The sequence below is a fragment of the Thalassophryne amazonica genome, chromosome 22, assembly GCF_902500255.1.
Source record: "Thalassophryne amazonica chromosome 22, fThaAma1.1, whole genome shotgun sequence".
NCBI lineage: Eukaryota > Metazoa > Chordata > Actinopteri > Batrachoidiformes > Batrachoididae > Thalassophryne > Thalassophryne amazonica.
The window spans coordinates 14,561,823-14,581,231 of record NC_047124.1 but is presented as its reverse complement, the minus strand read 5'-3'; the positions used below and the strand labels follow the sequence as shown (position 1 = coordinate 14,581,231).

Below are 19,409 nucleotides of genomic sequence, written 5' to 3'. Positions count from 1 at the left end.
CCTCATTTCAACAATGCAAAGCATGTCTATACATTGCATTATTACACATGAACTAAACACAATGTTTCTGTTTAATGATCAAGAGTTTGACGTTTCTCTGACATACATGAAAAGAAAAACCCTGGAAGGACATGAACAACGAGCCCCAACATTCTGTGCAGAAAATGTATTTACGCTCAATAAATATGCATAATATTATGAAGGCAGCCAATCCAATCATGGAATGATTTGGTAGAAGGTACATGCAATTTAAATTGCTTATTAATTAAAAAAAATCTTAATTACAATCTTTTTCCTAAAGTCTTAATATGGGGAGAGCTATGACCACTGAAGTCTTTTTCCGCTACCGAAGAAACTCACTGATAGTGCGTCTTTTTCTCAATAATGGCAGAGCAAGCAGAAGACTATAATTATCAGCACTCAGAGGACTCTGCGTGTAGTAGTCTACATGCAGCTGAGCCAATTCAAACATCATCTCCATCAAACTTTAACAGGCCTATTGTACGTCTGTAACTGAAGCTCCTACTGAGCTCACTGCCAACTGAAGGGCTGGCAGACAAACACGTTTCATCGTTTTTATGTAGTTAATAATTAAAATCATTTGTTTCATATATTTTGGATTTCCAGATGTTTGAGTCCCTGCGACAGACTGGCGTCCTGTCCTGGGTGTACCCCGCCTCGCGCTCTATGACTGCTGGGATAGGCTCCAGCCCCCCGCGACCCTTAATTGGACTAAGCGGTAGAAGATGGATGGATGGATGGATGTTTGAGTTATGTTATACTGCTTATGTTTGAACTTGTTATGACGAGCAAATTAGACCTTTGGTCAGGAAATTTTTAGATCTCTCCTGGCTGATAGAGATGTAAAACATTTGTGGATCAAATATTTCAGGGGTTCTTTTAAAGCTGAATAATGTATTTTTTTAAGTTGTGGTTTATGCTCAAAAGCCTCCAGTTCTGAAAAAAAAAAAAAAAAAAAAAAGATAAATAAATAAATAAAATTTAAAATGAGTGAGTGGGCCAGGGTCTGCAGTTATCAAAAACATTTGGTTTCATTTGTTGCTACTGAAGGGATATTTGTATCAAAGTACTTCTGACATATTTTCCAAACTATAAGTTGTATTTATTTATTTACTACTACTATTTTAGTTTGGGAGATCCTGCAACTTATATTACGAAGCAACCTATATATGAAAAATACTGCATTATCATCTACAGCCACAAGATGGCACCATCTCCATGTGTGGCAAGCCGCTTTGTGTGCTGAATAAGGTACTGTGATTCACACAGAGGAGCAGAAGGTGGCATTAACGTGCCATTAACATGATGCCAACCACTGTAAAACAAGAAATAAGACTTAGAAAAAGAAGATCTGAGTGAGACAGTGTTCTGTACTTTGGAGAACGAGTAAATAAAAGAAACCATGCTCTCAAACTGAAAGACCAAGCTCTGAAATAAAAAGAGGGACTATAACTTTCATACTGCCCAGCGCAACACTTATTTGGATTGTGTGACACAAACAGAACAGCAATGACAGGTCAGCTAGGCTAAGTTGGTAAGGTAAGGTATTTTACAAAACAGTTTTCAAATGTGTAATTACGTTGCACATTCATGTCACCTATGATTGTCTGTTCAGTGGCGACAAGGAGCGGTTTACTCAGGTTTTGTGTCTTGTACAATAACATTAATTAGATGTTAGCTTCCACTCACTAATGCAGTGTTTGCATTATAAATAAAAACTACACAAACTTTTTAGACGTTTAATTAAATTGCAAGTTTACCTCACCTATTATCATCAGTTCAGTGATAACAAGAACCAGATTACTCGAGTTTTGTGTCTCAGACATTAACAGTAATTCATTTGTTTGCTTCTGCTTGCTAATGTTGTGTTGCAATATAAATATAATGTGCAGAGTTTTAAGTTTAAATTACACTGCACGTTCACGTTTACCTCACCTGTGACGGTCTGTTCAGTGGTGACAAGAAGTAGTTTATTCCCGTTTTGTGCCTCATACAATAACTAGCTCATTAGTTTCTGCTTGCTAACACAATGTTTGTGTTATAAATAAATGTGCCAATTAAATTAATTTTGCTTCTTGTTGCATGAAGTGCAATCATGTTTCAAAAAACAAATGTATCTTATGTTTCCTCTTCATGACACAATTTTGTACAAATGTGATTAATACTCCAGTGTGAGTTACAGCAAATATTTTTTTCAGAGAACTATACGCACCTTCTGCCAAACTAAGTAAAACTAGCGGGGCATTTTAAAAGAGTGCAGACATCTGAAAAGGTTCAGCAGCCCACCGTTTACATTATCTTTGATGACATTTTCATGTTATTTGTTCCTAATATCTGACTTTTGATTTAGATAACCAGTCATTGATCCTGATTGTTTTAATCCTGTAATCTGGATCAAAGGACCAAAGATCAAAGCCAGGATCCAGATCAAAGGAATCAGGATCAAAGAAGACAGCCACCTTGAGCACCTTTATCTGGGTCAATGCCAATAAGATCTACCTCTCCACCAAATTTGAATGAACTCTTTACACAGTGTTTTGAGATATCAGATAAACCGCAATAAAAACAGGCAGCACATGGTTTCTTTTAAAACACAACCAGCTGGTAAGAATGAAGGAATGGGAGGCTGATGTGCGGCCAAGGGTGACCAGGTGTCACTTGTTAGGAGGAACCGTCAGTTCTGACTCAGTGCTCCCATGATGCTCTAGGTTGGATGTGGCAATTTCACACCCGCCAACCAGCTCCTGGCGCCTGGACGACAAGGTCGCAGCAACCCATTTCTGTGTGTTAAACTGAATTAAGCACAACAGAGAATAGAGAAGAGATTCCTGGGAGTAAAACATGTATGGGTGAAGGTCAAATGGTGACAGGAGAGATGGTGGAAGAGGAGACGGAGTCCGAGAGAGACAGAGCATGAAAGGTAAAAAGAAAAAGAAAAAAAAACATCCAGTGTGGATAACCGGCCGCCGCTGCTTTAGGACAACTTGCCAACACTCACCGTGTGAAGGTGAAGACAGAGAGAGAAGCAAATTCACTCCTCGGAGGGGACGAGCGGTGACGTGACCGGAGGGCGTCCAGCCGAGTGGTGGCACACGGCAGGGAAAAAAAAAAAAACTGTCAGAGAGCTTCAAAGGAGGGAAATAAACCCCTACCCACAAGCACGGATGTTTACAGTGAGCGAGAGAGGAGGCGCATGCTGCTCATCAGCATCCTTAATCAGTCTTTCCCGGGAGCCAATCAGAGGCTAAGATGCTCTGACAACAGCCAATCAGGGAAATCCAGGGATGGCGTACCAGCTGTACTGTAGCACAAAGCAGAAGGAGCTCCGAAACTAAACCCAGGGGCTCCCTTTAATTCAATTAACCAATAGGATTGAAGAACACAAGCTGAAATAGGTCACATATTCAGAGTCATTCTCACTCAGTCACTGAGTGACTTTTAGTATTTTTCTGTTTTTACTCCAAAACAGAACATGTTTTCTGCAAAAAAAACTGAATAAAATAAAATGTTGTGATAATGCAGCTAAAATTTGCCAGAAGGCACGTGTGAGACTCGAGCATAGACCAAATTTTCCACTCCAGGATGAAGCTGTGACCAGTGATGCAAAAGAGAAAAATTGCACTCTGCACAGTTTCTCCAACAAATGCCTACAGGTGTCTTGGTGGTGACTCAGTAGCTTTGAGACATTTGCGTCTTCACTTGTCTGCAGAACACTGGAGGTACGTACTCGTGCAGCTGTCGCAGATTGTCTCCTGACTGGCACTACAGGACGGCAGCGGAGTGATGGACAGGGATGCCGGACAGGACACCGGCTCCAGATGCTCACTGATGGGCGGGATGGCCGATGCCTCCGAGTGAACGCAGTCCGGACTGGGAAGGTTCTGGTTGCTCTCTGGAAAAGGACTATTCCAATGTGAAAACCCAATGGCAACTTGACCCCCGAGGTCAAAGCCTGCAAACAGAGTCAAGACCACAGATGATGAGAAATGTTTCAAACTTCCTTCACATTATAATACACATCAATCCAACCACCATTCTGACGCATTAATCTATTTTTTTTTTTCATGAATCTTGGCTCATTTGGATTTAACCACTTGGCTGCACAACTAAGCACATTTAAATTCTATTGATTTCAGGTGACACTGTATAATATGACACAGAGTAGTGTTGCGTATGACCAAGAAGTCCTCCTGACACACTGATCTGGGAGCATCAACAAGGCTACCAGTGAAATATTAAGGGCAATACTGCCATCTAATGGTGAGAGCTGGCAATTGGGTACTCCGAAGGTGTATTTATTGCAAATAAATGAACATTCGGGTAAATTTTGCATACATAGTGCCAAAAACAAAACAAAACAAAAAAAGACAGTATTTTTTGGTTGTCTCAGGTAGTGGAACCCCCCCCCCCCCCCAAAGAAAATTTATTTGTGTCTTCCTTGTAAAGACAACAAAACTCAAATCTGTTACTGTGTGCATCCATAGCCTTGAAGTTGTGTTTCAACTGAAAGAAGCAAAGACAGCACTGTTGATATTAATACTGCTATCGAATCAAATATCAATTTTTAGTATCGATTAGCATAATTTTTTTTTGTTGACCACCCTAGTCTGCACTAATTTACAATTTTTGACAATACATTGTCAGTTTTGATACAAACCACGGCAAAGAGGACATTTTTTTTACAGCTGCACCACCATATAAAAGTAAATGGCATCTGACTGATATGTTAGTTTATACACATTTTACATGATTCAGTCAGGTTTTCTTCTTGAAAAACCTTTGGGAACTTCAGTTTTATTTTGAATGAATTCTGTGGATTTTGTTCATGAAGACAGGAGATGTTAAAATGCAGAAAAACAACCTGTGACATTGTGGCTGGTCCGTGGTTTTGTGGTGTCTCTGAAGAGATGGCATATACAACTGTTTGCAAAGGACTGGACTAACGTGCTTCTTCTTCTTCTACTACTTTCGGCTGCTCCTGTTAGGGGTCGCCACAGCAGATCAGTCGTTTCCATTTCACCCTGTCCTCTGTAACTTCCTCTGTCACACCAACCACTTGCATGTCCTCCCTCAGCACATCCACAAACCTCCTCTTTGGCTTTCCTCTTCTCCTGGTGGCTCCATCCCCATCCTTCTCCCTATATACCCTGCGTTCCTCCTCTACATATGTCCAAACATCTCAATCTCACCTCTCTGACTTTGTCTCCAAACTGTCCCACCTGAGCTGTCCCTCTGATATGTTCATTCCTAATCCTGTCCATCCTCATCACTCCCAAAGAGAATCATAACATCTTCAACTCTGCCCCTTCAGCTCTGCCTCCTATCTTTTTGTTAGCACCACCTTCTCTAAACCGTACAACATACTTCGTCTCACTACTATCTTGTAGACTTTCCCCTTCACTCTTGCAGATATTCTTTGGTCACAAATCACTCCTGCTACCTTTCTCCACCCACTCCATCCTGCCTGCACTCTCTTCTTCACCTCTCTACCACACTCTCCATTACTTTGGACAGTTGACCCCAAGTATTTAAACTCATCTACTTTCACCACCTCAGCTCCTTGTAACTCTTCCTCTCATTCACACACATCTACTCAGTCTTGCTCCAGCTGACTTTCATTCCCCTGCTCGCCAGAGCATATCTCCACCTCTCCAGACTAGACCCAACCTCCTCTCTACCCTCACTACAGATCACAATGTCATCTGCAAACATCAGAGCCCATGTAAACTCCTGTCTGATCTCATCCATCAACATGTCCATCACCACTGCGAACAAGAAAGGACTCAGTTCTGATCCTTGGTGTAATCCCACCTTCACCTTGAATGAATCTGTCATTCCTACTGTACATCTCAGTGCTGTCACACTGTCCTTGTACATATACTGCATCACGTAGGGGACAAGGGGATTAAGAACTTTTCCCAAGGGCCCTTAGTGATATTCCAGTCTGGCTGGGTTTTGAACTGAGGAGCCTCTGGTCTGAAACCCAATGCTTAACCACTTGACCATCCCCTCCACTACTCTTCTATATACTTCTCTGCCATTCCAGACATTCTCATGCAATACAACAAGTCTTCTCTTGGCACCCTGTCATAAGCTTTCTCTAAATCTACAAACACAATGCAACACCTTCTCTATACTTCTCCATCAGTACTCCCAGAGGAAACATTGCATCTGTACTACTCTTTCCTGGCATGAAACCATATTGCTGCTCACAGATCTTCACCTGTTTTCTAAGCCTAGCTTCTCCTTCCCCTAACTTCTTGCTGCACTCCTCAGGCATCTTCTCACTTTACAAGATTTTATTAAACAATCTGGTTAGAAACTCCTCTGCCATCCCTCCTTGACATTTCCATTCCTCCACTGGAATGTCATCTGGACCAACTGCCTTTCCACTCGTCATCCTCTTCACTTCTGCCCTCACTTCATCTGTACTAATCTCTTGTACTTCCTGAATTACTCTCTCCACATCATCCAGCCTTTTCTCTCTCTCATTTTCTTCATTCATCAGCTCCTCAAAATATGCCACCCACCTTCTCAACACACTCACCTCACTTGTCAACACATTACCATCTGCATATTTTACCACCCTAAGGTGCATATCCTTTGCAGCTGAGTCCCATTTTCTGGCCAGTCGGTACAAGACCTTTTGTCCACTATTTAACTTCTTGTACAAATCGCTATATGCATTTTCCTTAGCGTTTGCCACTTCTCTTTTCATCTTACATCACATCTCCTTGTACTCCTGTGTACTTTCTTCATCCCTCCGAGTATCCCAATTCTTTTTCACCAACTTCTTCCTCCTTTTTCAACTCCCACCCCATTTGTCTGAGTTGATTGGACTCGCATGCAATTTCTGGAAATTATTCAGTTACAAGGTATTTATGGTGGGAGGGCAGGGGGTCAGACACAAAACCCCCAAAGATCAACAGGACCAGATCTGATGTAGAAATGCCAACTAATTATAAAAGACAGAAATGTTTTTGATTAAATTTTGTTTATTAACAGTGCTGTGTCTCTACAACGCTTGTCTGTGGTCTCTACGATCAGCCTTTTATTTCACCACCAGCACGTATAGTGCACCAAGGGCAGGTGGGACTACAGGGAATACACTAAACCTGTGAAACACGTAGCCCAGCAGATTTCAAAGGTACATCAGCAATGAACAAACACAGGCCAATCAATAGCAGAGTAGTCTGCCTCCCAGAATGTTCTGCTAGACAATAAATCTGAGGAAAGAAGCCTGGAGTTCATTAGAAGGATAACAGGGTTTCCCCAACGGAGTGTGGAGCATGGCGTTGGGTGTGCCGGAAAAAAAATGACCCGAATCAGCACTTATGAAATCTAGAGCACAGGAACATCTTTATCTTCCCTGTAGAGAATTTGGAGAGCTTTTTTTTTTTTTGCCAAGAGGAATGGAGCTGCTGATGTCAGAAATTAGAGGAAATTTTCTTTGGGCATGTGAAACTTTCTCGACAAAACTGGTCCAAAAGTAGTCAAGCCCAAACTTTATGTGATTGTGCTCATTTTCAATGCAGAAGTCAGACAAAAGGGTGCAGAACTGAGAGAAAAATTACAAGAACAAGTTAAAGTTCTGAAGTTAAGTATGAGCGCTGCTCTCAGTGGCCCATTTGCTATGGCACACGTGTCACGTGTGCCATAGCAGGTTTTCTACCTTCAATGTCAGCACGCTTGTCCTCTCTTTCAAGTTAATACAGCTGATGTTAAAATGATGCAGTAGCTATATATTTTTTTTTTCACAACTTTTTTTTAAGTGACCAACATTATTGCAACTCAAACATCAAGGACGAACGTGAAAAAAATGGCCATCCATCACAATCTCTCAAAAGATCAACTTAGACATAAATAAATAAAAAATAAAAAAATATGGGTGCTTTCAACTTCCTGATAGACAAACACAAATTTCTTTTTCTGAGCTTGCTTTTATACTAAATGTACATTTTATTGAGCCCAATTTTGCTTCTATAACCTCAAATCAAAAAAAGTTGGAGTTTGCAAGATAAAAAAAAGAAAAAGCACCCTCCATCACAGTATCTCAAAAGATCAACATAGGCAATAAACAAATAGATACATTAGGGGTGCTTCCTGGTACAAAAGCAAAACTTATTTTATTATGCTAAAATTACATTTTATTGTTCCTAGTTTTGCTTCTATGAACTCAAATCAGAAAAAGTTGGTGTAAATAAATAAATAAATAATATGAACTTTCAATTTCCTGGTACAAAAACACAAATTTGTTTTTTGAACTTGTTTTGTTTGTTTTTGGTTTTTGTTCGTTTGTTTTTATTTTTTTATATGATCAGAAAAAAGTTGGTGCAGTATGCAAAATCCAAAAATAAAAAAAATACAGATTTCGTTTCATTTGTAAATGTATTTTCCTGCTGTAGTGTGTATCCGAGCTCCAATGTCACAGCCGGAAAAGTACGTTTTTTTTTTTTCCATCTGTTTAAAAGGCTACACCTTCTTGTTCACGATAAACATCACGAACTTTAATAACAATCCAGACTGCGTGTCCCGGTGTCAGAGAGCTTGTTAGAGCTCCTTCATAAAAACATTATAAAACATCATCAAACAACACGTTATCTGTCATGTGTCACCTTTAAGTTCTTCTTCTTCTTTAAGCTGAAGTACTTTTGCCTGCAGGCACACTGCACTACCTCAAATCAATAAACATACCAACTACGTCAAGTATGGTCAATTAATTCTTTGCATAATGAGGATAAAGTGATTAGAATCTGGTGAACTTTGATGCAAGAGATCACTTAAAAAAAGTTATACTTATGTTTATGTAATATCACACACACATATCTGACTCCTGCTGGACACGCCAGGGTTTGTTGCAGGAAATTATGTTATCATCATGTGCATGATGGAAATTGTTTATAGCTTCAAATGAGCTTTATTGTCATTTTCTTTGGTTGGTTGATTGTTTTTAATTCAAGCAAATTCAAAACAATCATTATTTCGAATGTTGCATTGAACCGATGGTCTTCATGTTCTGTGAAAGTCACCTGCAGCGGTGAGGAGGTAATCTACACCCGCCGTGTATCCGAATGACCTTCAAAACGCACCGTGTTCAAGCACACGTAGTGTGTTCTAAGCAATATCTGTGTCACAGTCATCAGAAAAAACCTGCCCGGTGGCTCTCCAAGGAGAGGGAGGCCCAGATCTGTAGCCCCTCCACTTCCTGCTGCTCGCAGGGAATCCAAACGCAGGTGCACATATCTGGGCCACATTCCACACAATGCAAACTTTGAGCAGTCTTCTAAGAAAATGAAGTGCTGCAGGAGGATGGCACAATGGTAAGAGAAGACAATTAATTCAGCATAGCTTAAGTTTTTTAGTGTCTTCAAACCCAGCAGACCTCGTTTTCAAAAAGGAGTCATAATCAAGTCAAACTGGTATTTTTCCGGCGATGGAATGTACTTTACCTCATCTTTTGGTGTTCATTGGTCAAGGTAAGGGTTGCAACACAGAGGGTGGAACAGAAAGGCAAACATTGTTATGTGAAATAAGATTTTAAGAATTTAGCAATTTGAAGGAGGATAAGGTCTACAGACCTTACTCTCTCATAGGACTTTGAGGTGGCTCATGTTATGATTTGGCGCTGCATAAATAAAGGGAATTGAATACATTTTGTCAACATTGCAGATTAAATATTACGCAGAAAAAAGGCCACGCAGAACCACATTTGTTCCTGTTCCCCAACCCAAAACCATACAGCAGACCACTGTTTTGCTAACATATGATCTTGAGACCTGTACCACCAAGACATCAAGGGTATTGTCCACTTTGGTTTTTCTACCACAGGGTCAAACACTGACACAACAAGTAGAAGGAGATCCTCTGGAACCTCAATTCATGGCAAGTCAAAGGATCAGTAGCAGTCGACCTTCTGGGTGCCCCACTGGGAGCGTGCCCTGAGCATCAAACAGTTTCTAGACATCTCTGCAACATTGTCTGACATTTTTTCCATATTCCCCAATTTCAGTGGGGTAATCTTTAGGAATTTGGTGCTTCTTGATTTCCTTCTGCTATAGTAGTTAATCTGGATGGTAACCAGCAGGGAGGTGATGGTCTAGTGGTTAATGCCTCATATTGGGGTGAATGTGAGGCATTATTGTGCCTTGAGCGTCTGACGCAGATGGAAAAGCGCTATATACGAGGGTAGGCTGAAAAGTTCTAAGGCTCACTATGATACAGTTAATGCATTAACTGTATCATAGTGAGCCTGAGAACTTTTCAGCCTACCCTCGTAAATGCAGTCCATTTACCATTTAACCATTGACAGAAGGTTGTCATCTGCCAAACCTGATCCCACAGCAAGTTAGTGATGGTGTCATGAAAAGTGATTTAATCTATTAGTTCAAGATACAGTCTCAAAAAATTGGGGTGACACGGGGGAGGGGCATTTGGGGTTATGGTTACAGTTAGGGTTAACATTTCATGATGGTATCAAACAAAACAAACAAAAACATGAGACTGGGCTCTGTTTGCCCAGGTGGTTGCCATCCAATCCCAGTCCTGACGCAACCTGATCAAATTTAGCCTAACTGCCTAATTTGGAATCCGCCTTTTTCTGGAATTCCAGGATTCCAGACAAGCATGTGGGACTCGACAGCAACAATTCTGAAGGGGACAATCTGAAGCTATTATTTCAATATATTCTTTGTGATCACATTCCTGTGACGTACATGTGTTCAGTCACAGTAATTCCAGTGTGACTGCTTCTGTTGCCACCCTTCCTCTGTACCCTTGCCTCGGGGCGAGGATGAGCTTTCTGTAAACTGTGCAGTTGAATCAAATCCTTACAACAACGGAGGAGAGTTGAATTAATCGTAGATTAGAATCGATCAGCGCTTTACCTGCGCTGATGCTGAATTGTACTTTCCTTTCACAGCTTTTAATTCACAGACCGCAAACTCTCTCTTTGGATGTCAGCGTGCCAGGAACGACGATAGATCGCTCGCTTTGTCAAAAGAAGAGGGTGAGACCCAGTGCACAATCCCAAGCGTGCACTCTCTCTCTCAGCACTCCATTAGGTTTTCCCTTTTATTTAGCGGGGTGGAATGCCAGCAATTAAGCGGAACAGCCTGAACATTCGCCACATCCCACTGGCCTCACAAACCCTCTGCTCTGGCTGAACAGGCAGGGCGGTAATGTTCATTGAATGAAATGTCAAAACTGCAAGGCGAGAATATTGAAAAGTGGCAAGAGCCTGCAATTTTGTGGCCGAGACAAAAATGACTTTGTCAACAACACAGCACTTGCTGTCATTAACTACTGACCTACAGGGGGAGTGACATGTCAGGGGAAATCTTTAAAGCCCTGACTGTTTATGATACCCTACTAAATATAATGTTTACACATTTTTTTGGTTCTCCAGTTGCATTCAGTTATTCTTCTATGCACCAATACACACATTCCCTTTATTTGCACAAAGCAGTCGATGGTAACAAACTACTACAAACAGCGGTCTTGATGGCCACCAGACCTCGGCTTCAGAAATGAAAAAAAAAAGACAATCAAGCACATTTCAAGCTACACGTAACTCAAAAACCACACATACAGTATGCTGAGGGAGATGGAGAGAGAATGAAGAAGTGTCTGCTTTGGCTGCATTCATACAAAACCCCATTATGCCGGATTATGTAGACGTGTGATTGTGCTGTTTGAGTTTTACAACATACCTGCTGTAAAACAACCATAAAATAACAGTCTAATCTTGTGATTTAGACATTTTTGTGTAAGCGCACAACTGAATGAGAAATACCATTATTTAAGCGCACTTACCTATGGTGATTTGACTGACACAGCTGTAGAAGGTTCCAGTAGAGACATTGTAGCTTCCACTGCTGGGCTCCCGATCTATGATAGAAGACAGATCACAAGCAGTAAAGCAACAATTACAATGCCTGACAATGAGGTTCATCACCAGTGTTTTTCTGTCTTATTGACTAATCCAAGTAAAGAATCTGAGGGTTTGGGTTTGCAACTGTCCTGGATCAAAACTAAGATCTAGGCTTTTAATCATTTCAATACCTGGCTATCAGACATGTATCTGTATGTGGTGAAAGTGTTGAACTTGTAGAGACATTCACTTATCTTGGTTGTGACATTCGTGTCTCTATGTCCTTGCTCTTTGAGATCGAGAAACACCTGGGAAGAACTTATGGAGTCATAAGGTTGCTGGACAGAAGTGTTTGGCAATGCCGATACGTTTGCAGAAGAACAGAGATCAAAGAATTGAGGGTCCTGCTGCTGCCTGTCTTACTGTACAGTTGTGAGACTTGGATGCTAACCAATGACCTAAGGCGATGACGGGATGTCTTTGGTACCAGATCTCTTTGGAGGACCCTTGGGTACTGCTCCAATGACTTTGTGTTGAACGAGTGGTTACGTAAGAAGACTACACTTTAACATTTTTGCCATGTGGCCCATTTTTCAACCTATGCATGAACCCAGCACACAAATGCCTGAGTGTTGAGGACCCCAGTGGCTGGAGAAGGCCAAGGGGATGCCCACACTTTATCTGGCTGCAGCAGATAGAAGGTTACTTTTCAGAGGTGTGGATGGACCATTTGTCTGCCTGGGTATTTACCATCCAGGATGCCAGTCTGCTCTGTGCTGTTATGGGTGTGGTAAAGAGCGACACCAGCGTATGCTCCCAGACTTGACTTGATGAAGCCAACCATTCCCAAACTTAAAAAAAAATTGGTGCCCACATTGAAATCTGAAAATCATCTTGGGCCCACCCAAATGTTTAATCACAACTTTGATCAACACATGAGGTTAATTATTATGTCAAACTAGGTCAGATAAATAAAGAATAACTCCATTTAAAATCTTTTTTGTTTTGTTTGTTTGGCTGATTTTTCACTTTTACTAATATCATTTTGTTGAGGTAATTTTAAACTTTAATGCAAGATTGAAAATCAGTGACTTTTTAAAATTTATTTTAATGATAATACCAACACAGGGCAGCACAATGACTTAGTAGTTAGTGTTGGACAGAATGTTCCATGACGCTTGTCCTCAGACCACTTGATGACACAGCGTACATAACTGATAAAACTAAAGTCTTCATATCTCCGCCTGGGGCAACAGGTATCATAAAATATTCTGTTCTTTGCTTATGACGCTGACACAAGACATAGGCAGCACAAAGTTTTGATATAACACATACCGTTCAGATAAACAACACGGGCATGTCACCCGCAATGTCAAATGTTACACTCTACATCCAATCACATAGCTGTAGTGATCCATGCAATAGGAAAAAACCCGCCCACCTGGAGGTTGGTCGAGCACAGGCTTAAAAACGTAGACAGGGCGCTATGTCGGGGGTCTTGGTTGCAACATAGAGGGGATGCTTGCTCCAAGACCCCAGCGCTATCGTAGTGACTCTCTGTTCACTTCGTGAAGGTATCTTTTCAATACAACATCTGGTTTTCAAAGTCTGTGTCCTGTCAGTCTCCGAGTCTTCAAGTTCGCACACCACATAAAATTACTGGGAGCGGATCCAGGCAAGAAAATCCCCTACATTACCACTGTTGCCTCACAGCAAGAAGGTCATGGGATCGATTCCCACCTGTGGCTTTATTGTGTGGAGTTTTGCATGTTCTCCCCATGTTTGTGTGGGCTTCCTCCCACATCCGAACACATACAGGTTAGGTGGATTGGGCACTTTAAATTGTCTGTAGGTGTGCTTGTGGGTGTGAATGCATTTGTTTGTCCATATGTAGCCCTGTGACAGACTGGCGTCCTGTCCAGGGTGTACTCCGCCTCACGTCCTATGACTGCTGGGATAGGCTCCAGCCCCCGTGACCCTTAATTGGAGTAAGGGGTTTAAGGTGCGTGAGTGAGAGAGTGATCGAATACCAACACAACCCACCAAGGGGAATAGGACTGCTCTTGGTCACTGGACTAAGCATCGAACCAAGCAATTTCTTCAGTTGTAATATATTGTAATGACTAATACCAGGTTGATACAATGAAAAATGTATTAAATTAGCTGTACAATTGATTTTGTAATGGATGCACACACACTTTCTGGATGCCTGGATTTCAGAAAGTGCTGCTCCCACGAGCATATTAAAAGTCATGACCCTGCAGAGTTGCAGCAATGAAACCCCTCATCCTGCATCCTTAGTGCCTCGAAGCACACGGAGAGCTGCACTGGGGAATTAAACCCCTTGACCTTGGTAGAGTTTACGGAAAGAATCCATGAGTGCAGCAGCTTCGTACGTTGTACTATCAGAATAAAATCCCTACTCATGGCAAACTGAACAATCTGCTGCTGTAACTAAAACAGATGTTTGACTTTGTCAAAAAAAAGAAAAAAAAAGAAAAATGCTGCTTCATCCATTCATTTATCTATCTATTCACACTGTACATTCCTGCAGGCTTCAGGCTGCATCAACACTTTATCAATGTGCAAATATATGTGAACGGACCTGCATTTATGGCAGTGTTTATTAAGTGTATTTTCGAATCGAAAATCTATAAGAAAAGCAACCGTGGCCCATTTATCACTGAGACAAGCACTCGCTCGCATTTGCCTTCATGTTCAGAGATAAAGCTGCGGATGTCGTTTATTATCTGAGTCAGTAAACCATATCACCAGTGAGCAGCTTCCAAACATGTCTGTAATTTATCTGCAGGTAGAAGGTGCTGCTGCAGGCCAGTGTTCAGAGGTCATAAAAAAATAAATAAAATAAAAATGAAAATTTTAACACTACCTAAAATTGTTAAAGTGTTCATTTTTATTTTATTATTTTTTTTATGATTATGATTATTTTTTAAATAATAAAATTAAAATGTTGTTATTGTTGTTTAATATGTGAATCTTTGTATATATGAATGGAACTGAACTTTATGTTTAAAAAAATACTTTATTGGAGATGAACAGTCGGCACTAACCTACAGAATTCTGTTATTATGAATGAGGTTTAATGTTGATGCAATACTGCCAAAAATATGAGCCAATCTTAAAACAATATGCAAAAAAAAAAAAAAAATAGAGAAAAGAGAAACTAATGCTAAATCATGATTTTTTTAATGCTGTGAGTTTCTAAATAAATGTTAAAATGCACGTTTGCAACGCTTTTGCTTATTGATAACTATGGAAATCACTAATCACTAGTATTTCGATTTTATTTTTTAGTCATTTTTAAAATTTAAAATTCACGGATTTCAGCTTCTTAAATGTGACAATTTTCAGGAATTTATTACGACTGTGGACAGAAAAGGACATTTGAAAAGTGAGTTTTAGGAAATTTTCCAACATTTTCTGAAATTTTCTGGACCAAACAGCTGACTGATTACTGGAGCAAATACTCCAGAGATTAATCAATAAGGAAAAGCAGTGTTAGATGCAGCCAAATCACAAAACCGCATGGAAAAAATCACAGCATTTCCCCAAAATATGACTTTTTCATGCAGTTCATTTATTTATTTATTGCTGAAGAGCTGGTGCCACGTGACGGGTTTCTTGGTATAAATTTGGCAAAATGATTTGCGGCTTTTCTTGAAACAAAGAAAAAAATATGGAGAAGCAGCTGTGTTAAATTCAAACAACAGTACGGTTCCAGGTTGATCCTTTCGGCGGATCCACCCAGCAGTCAGTCTGCGCGTGTACCTGCGGATCCGGATGAGAGGCGCGTCCCTCGGCGCGGACTGGCAGCAGCACAAACCCGCAGCACCTCGTCCTGACACTGCACACAGATGACCTGCCCGTCCGGATGCTCCCCGACCTTGCTGCAGCCCATGTGCTCGCTCCCGGCCTGGATCTTCATGCTGGCGTTGATCTGCCAGATCAGCCTCACGTCCCCTCCAGCTCCCAGCATCCTCACCGGCCCTCACGCCCACGCATGGCTCCGGCGTGCGCGTGAGCAACTTTTTTTTTTTTTTTTTAACCCCACACGTGCCTACCTACCGCACAAACTCCGCCCACTACAGTGCGCTCCATTCAAACCTGCTCCTCCATCACCTCGTGTTGCCAGGTCTCACTGCTGGGGGTGGGGGTGGGGGGGGGGAAGCAGTCGTGGTTTCTAAAAATTCTCCATTTAATAAGTGTCCCATTGGTCATTCAAACCCAAAATAAGTGTCGTTATAACTAGAGGAGCAATCAGAAGAGTGCATTTCTTTATGAGTAAGACCCTTCGGCTGTTCCCTTGTTTTCACTCAGGGTCGCCACAGCAGATCCAAGGTGGATCTGCATGCTGATTTCACGCAATTTTTTACACCGGATGCCCTTCCTGACGCAACTCTACATTACATGGAGAAATGTGGCAGGGGGTGGGGTTTGAACTGGGAACCTTCTGCACATAAACCAAGTGCACCAATCACTTGGCCACAATGCAATAACCCATAGGTGTGAACCTGACTCCAGAAAGGGCAATCAATAAGGGTTTCACTGATTAACTCATCCTGTCTGTTGTTAATCAGTAAAATCACCTGGTGGAGTTGGTGGTTACAAAGAATCCTGCAGCCTCTTTGTCCTTTCTGGAGTCAGGTTGACACCTATGATAACTTTTCAAATATGTTAAAGCTGCAGAGCCTTTGGGGTTTTTTATTTTAAGTCATGAAAATAATTTTTTATTTGGCACCACTATGATTTTATTCCTTAGAATTTAAATAAGGGATTCATAATATGATCAAAACTCACGTTGTCTGGAAGCAATTTAGAAATTTGACCCCTCATGGGTTGAAATTCAAGCAATCAGATGCCATGAGATACATTTGGTAGCAACGGCATAGATCACGTGAGGGCTTCCGCCAAGCTGCATGAGGGTGCTGGGAAGGACATGGTGTCTGTCAATCGGAGTAAAGAAAAGCAGCGTGACAATATTGCACATAACTCTGTTTGTTATGTATTCATCCTGCAGAGGGGGGAGGAGTTATACAGTCTGATTGCCACAGGTAGGAAAGACCTCCTGTGGCATTCTATGGTGCACCTCGGTGGTCTCACTCTATGGCTGAAGGTGCTCTGACAGGACATCAGTGTGGCATGCAGTGGGTGGGAGGTGTACCGGATGCTAAGCAGTTTTCTCAACATCCTCCTCTCTGACACCTCCACCACAGACTCCAGCTCAACCCCCAGGACAGGGTCAGCTTTCCTGATGAGCTTGTTGAGTCGGTTTGTGTCAGCTGCCTTCAGCTTGCTGCCCCAGCACATTACAGTGTAGAAGATGATGCTGGAGACCACAGACTGATTAAATATCTGCAACATATTTCTGCAGACATTGAAAGATTTGAGCCTTCTGGGGAAGTATATTGATATGGGGACTATTGGATCGATATGGGGAGCTAAGTCCAAATGCATTACTAATTTTTGAAAATACACACAACTCCAAATATCTACATATAAACAACTTTTACAACAAAAGCAAACAAAATGAGCTGCTTACAATAATCACACCTGGTAACACTATGGACATAATGGGCTTTCTGAAGCTTTGAACCTTTGTTTCACAAAGTAGTTCACCCTCAAAGGTTCATCCACTGCTCTGTAGGAGGCGAGCTGCTGAAAAAAGTGGATGCAGTGCAGTAACATGACATGCTGCATCACATGTGGACCATGTGATGTTGCAGGAGCCTAAAGAAAGAAACTCCACTCATATAAAAAAAAAAAGTGAAATTACATATTAATTGGTGTCTTCCATCTCTGGATGTTGTATTCTGCATATTATGCAGAAAATATTTGAGGAGAGGAAGGCCCTTTGTCTCATGGGAAACAGCCCAGATCTGTCCAGTAATAACTCAGATGCTGCAGAGATCCCTTATGCTGTTCCACTTTTACAGGTGGACTCTGCTGAGCAGGGTCAGACCTGCTGGATGATCAACAAACTTCAGAGTACTTAGTTTGAAGTCATCTGATGGACCACGTGCAAATAAAGCGGATATAGAAAGTCATTATACTCTCAGGCTTTGAGTCTAATTCCACTATACCAATGAGGAAAAAAAAAATCAGGCCTGGAACTTCAGTACCATGTTAGGATTTATAAATTTATCTCCTTTAAACTAGTGTGGAAAACAAAGTGACCAGGATCAAAGCTCAGAGACCAGGATTACAGCATAGTAAGCAGCATCTAGGGTCATTGGTCAACATCAAAGTTCACTGAGCAGGATCAAAGATCAGCGGTCAAGATAAAAGGTCAGTGAGCACGATCAAAGCTCAGTGACCAGGATTACAGCATAGTAAGCAGCATCTAGGGTCATTGGTCAACATCAAAGTTCACTGAGCAGGATCAAAGATAAGCGATCAAGATAATTGTCAGTGAGCACGATCAAAGATCAGTGATCAGCATCAAACCTCAGTGAATAGGATCAAAGATCAGCAATCAGGATCAAAGAACAGTGACCAAGATCAAAGATCTGTCACCAAGATATAACTTCAGTTATCAGGATCGAAGATCAGTGATGATGAACAAAGCTCAGTGAGCACGATCAAAGATCAGTGATCCTGATCAATGATCAGTGAGCAGGTTCAAAGTTCAGTAGCCAGGCTCAAAGCTTCGTAACCAGCATCAAGGGTCATATCAAAGCTCAGTATGCAGGATCAAAGATCAGCGATCATGATAAAATTTCTGAGTAGGATCAAAGATCAGTGATTAGTATCAAAGCACAGTGAGCAGGATCAAAGGTCATTAATCAAGTCCAAAGCTTAGTGAGCAGCATCAAAGGTCAGAATCAAAGACAGGCCTTCAGTATCAAAAATAAGTAATCAGGCTAAAAACAGGATCAAAGTTCAGCATAGGTGTACTTTGACGCACGCCCAGATAATGATCTAGATATAGTTAATAAAAAATGTATTTTTTTAATAAGGGTGGTCCACTAATGTGTACAAAGGTTTAGGGTTTGGGTTTAATGGGGACTCTGTGGTCTAGGTGGAGAAACGGACTCTCTGAGACTAAAACCTGGGCGGGGCCACATAACAAGCAACCAGTCATTCAAAGGTAATCATGAACCCAGTTGACTCAAAGGTTGTTTATATGACATGAGCAAAGGCAGAAAGAGATAAAACTGAACACTGGAACACAGATGTGAGGCAGGACACTGAACGAAGCAGCAGCAAAAACTCAACACTTCAGACAACTTCTAATACTTCTAACATCTAATAGCAGCTGTGAATAATAATAATAATTCATAAAAAATAGTTTGTGTGACTTGTTACTTTATGTAACCCATGTTTTATTACTTTTTCAGGTAAAAGGAAATATATTACATATATTAAAATATGTTCAGAAATAAATGCAAACAAACCTATTTTGTATAAGAATTATAAAAATAAAAATCCAAACTTACTGAGCAACAACAACAATAAAGTAAAATATTTCCATGAGCTGAAATTTAAAAATACAGATATA

At 41.1% G+C, this 19,409-nt stretch overlaps 1 protein-coding gene across 3 annotated transcripts in view; it reads right to left on the bottom strand.

Moving 5' to 3' along the window:
- Nucleotides 1–15,910, bottom strand: part of LOC117503956 (anoctamin-4-like) — a 49,506-nt gene extending 33,596 nt beyond the window's left edge. Inside the window, exons 1-3 of one of the 3 annotated variants that reach the window (XM_034163273.1) lie at nt 15,680–15,910; nt 11,833–11,907; nt 3,749–3,973 (exon numbers count right to left, since the gene is read on the bottom strand). In XM_034163273.1, coding sequence (XP_034019164.1) covers nt 3,749–3,973; nt 11,833–11,907; nt 15,680–15,887 — 508 coding nt within the window. In that variant the 5' untranslated portion in view covers nt 15,888–15,910. Of the gene's footprint in view, nt 1–3,019; nt 3,298–3,748; nt 3,974–11,832; nt 11,908–15,679 lie in introns of those variants that run through there. The other 2 variants (XM_034163272.1, XM_034163274.1) reach the window with 2 other exon arrangements.
- Nucleotides 15,911–19,409: the final 3,499 nt, after the last annotated feature.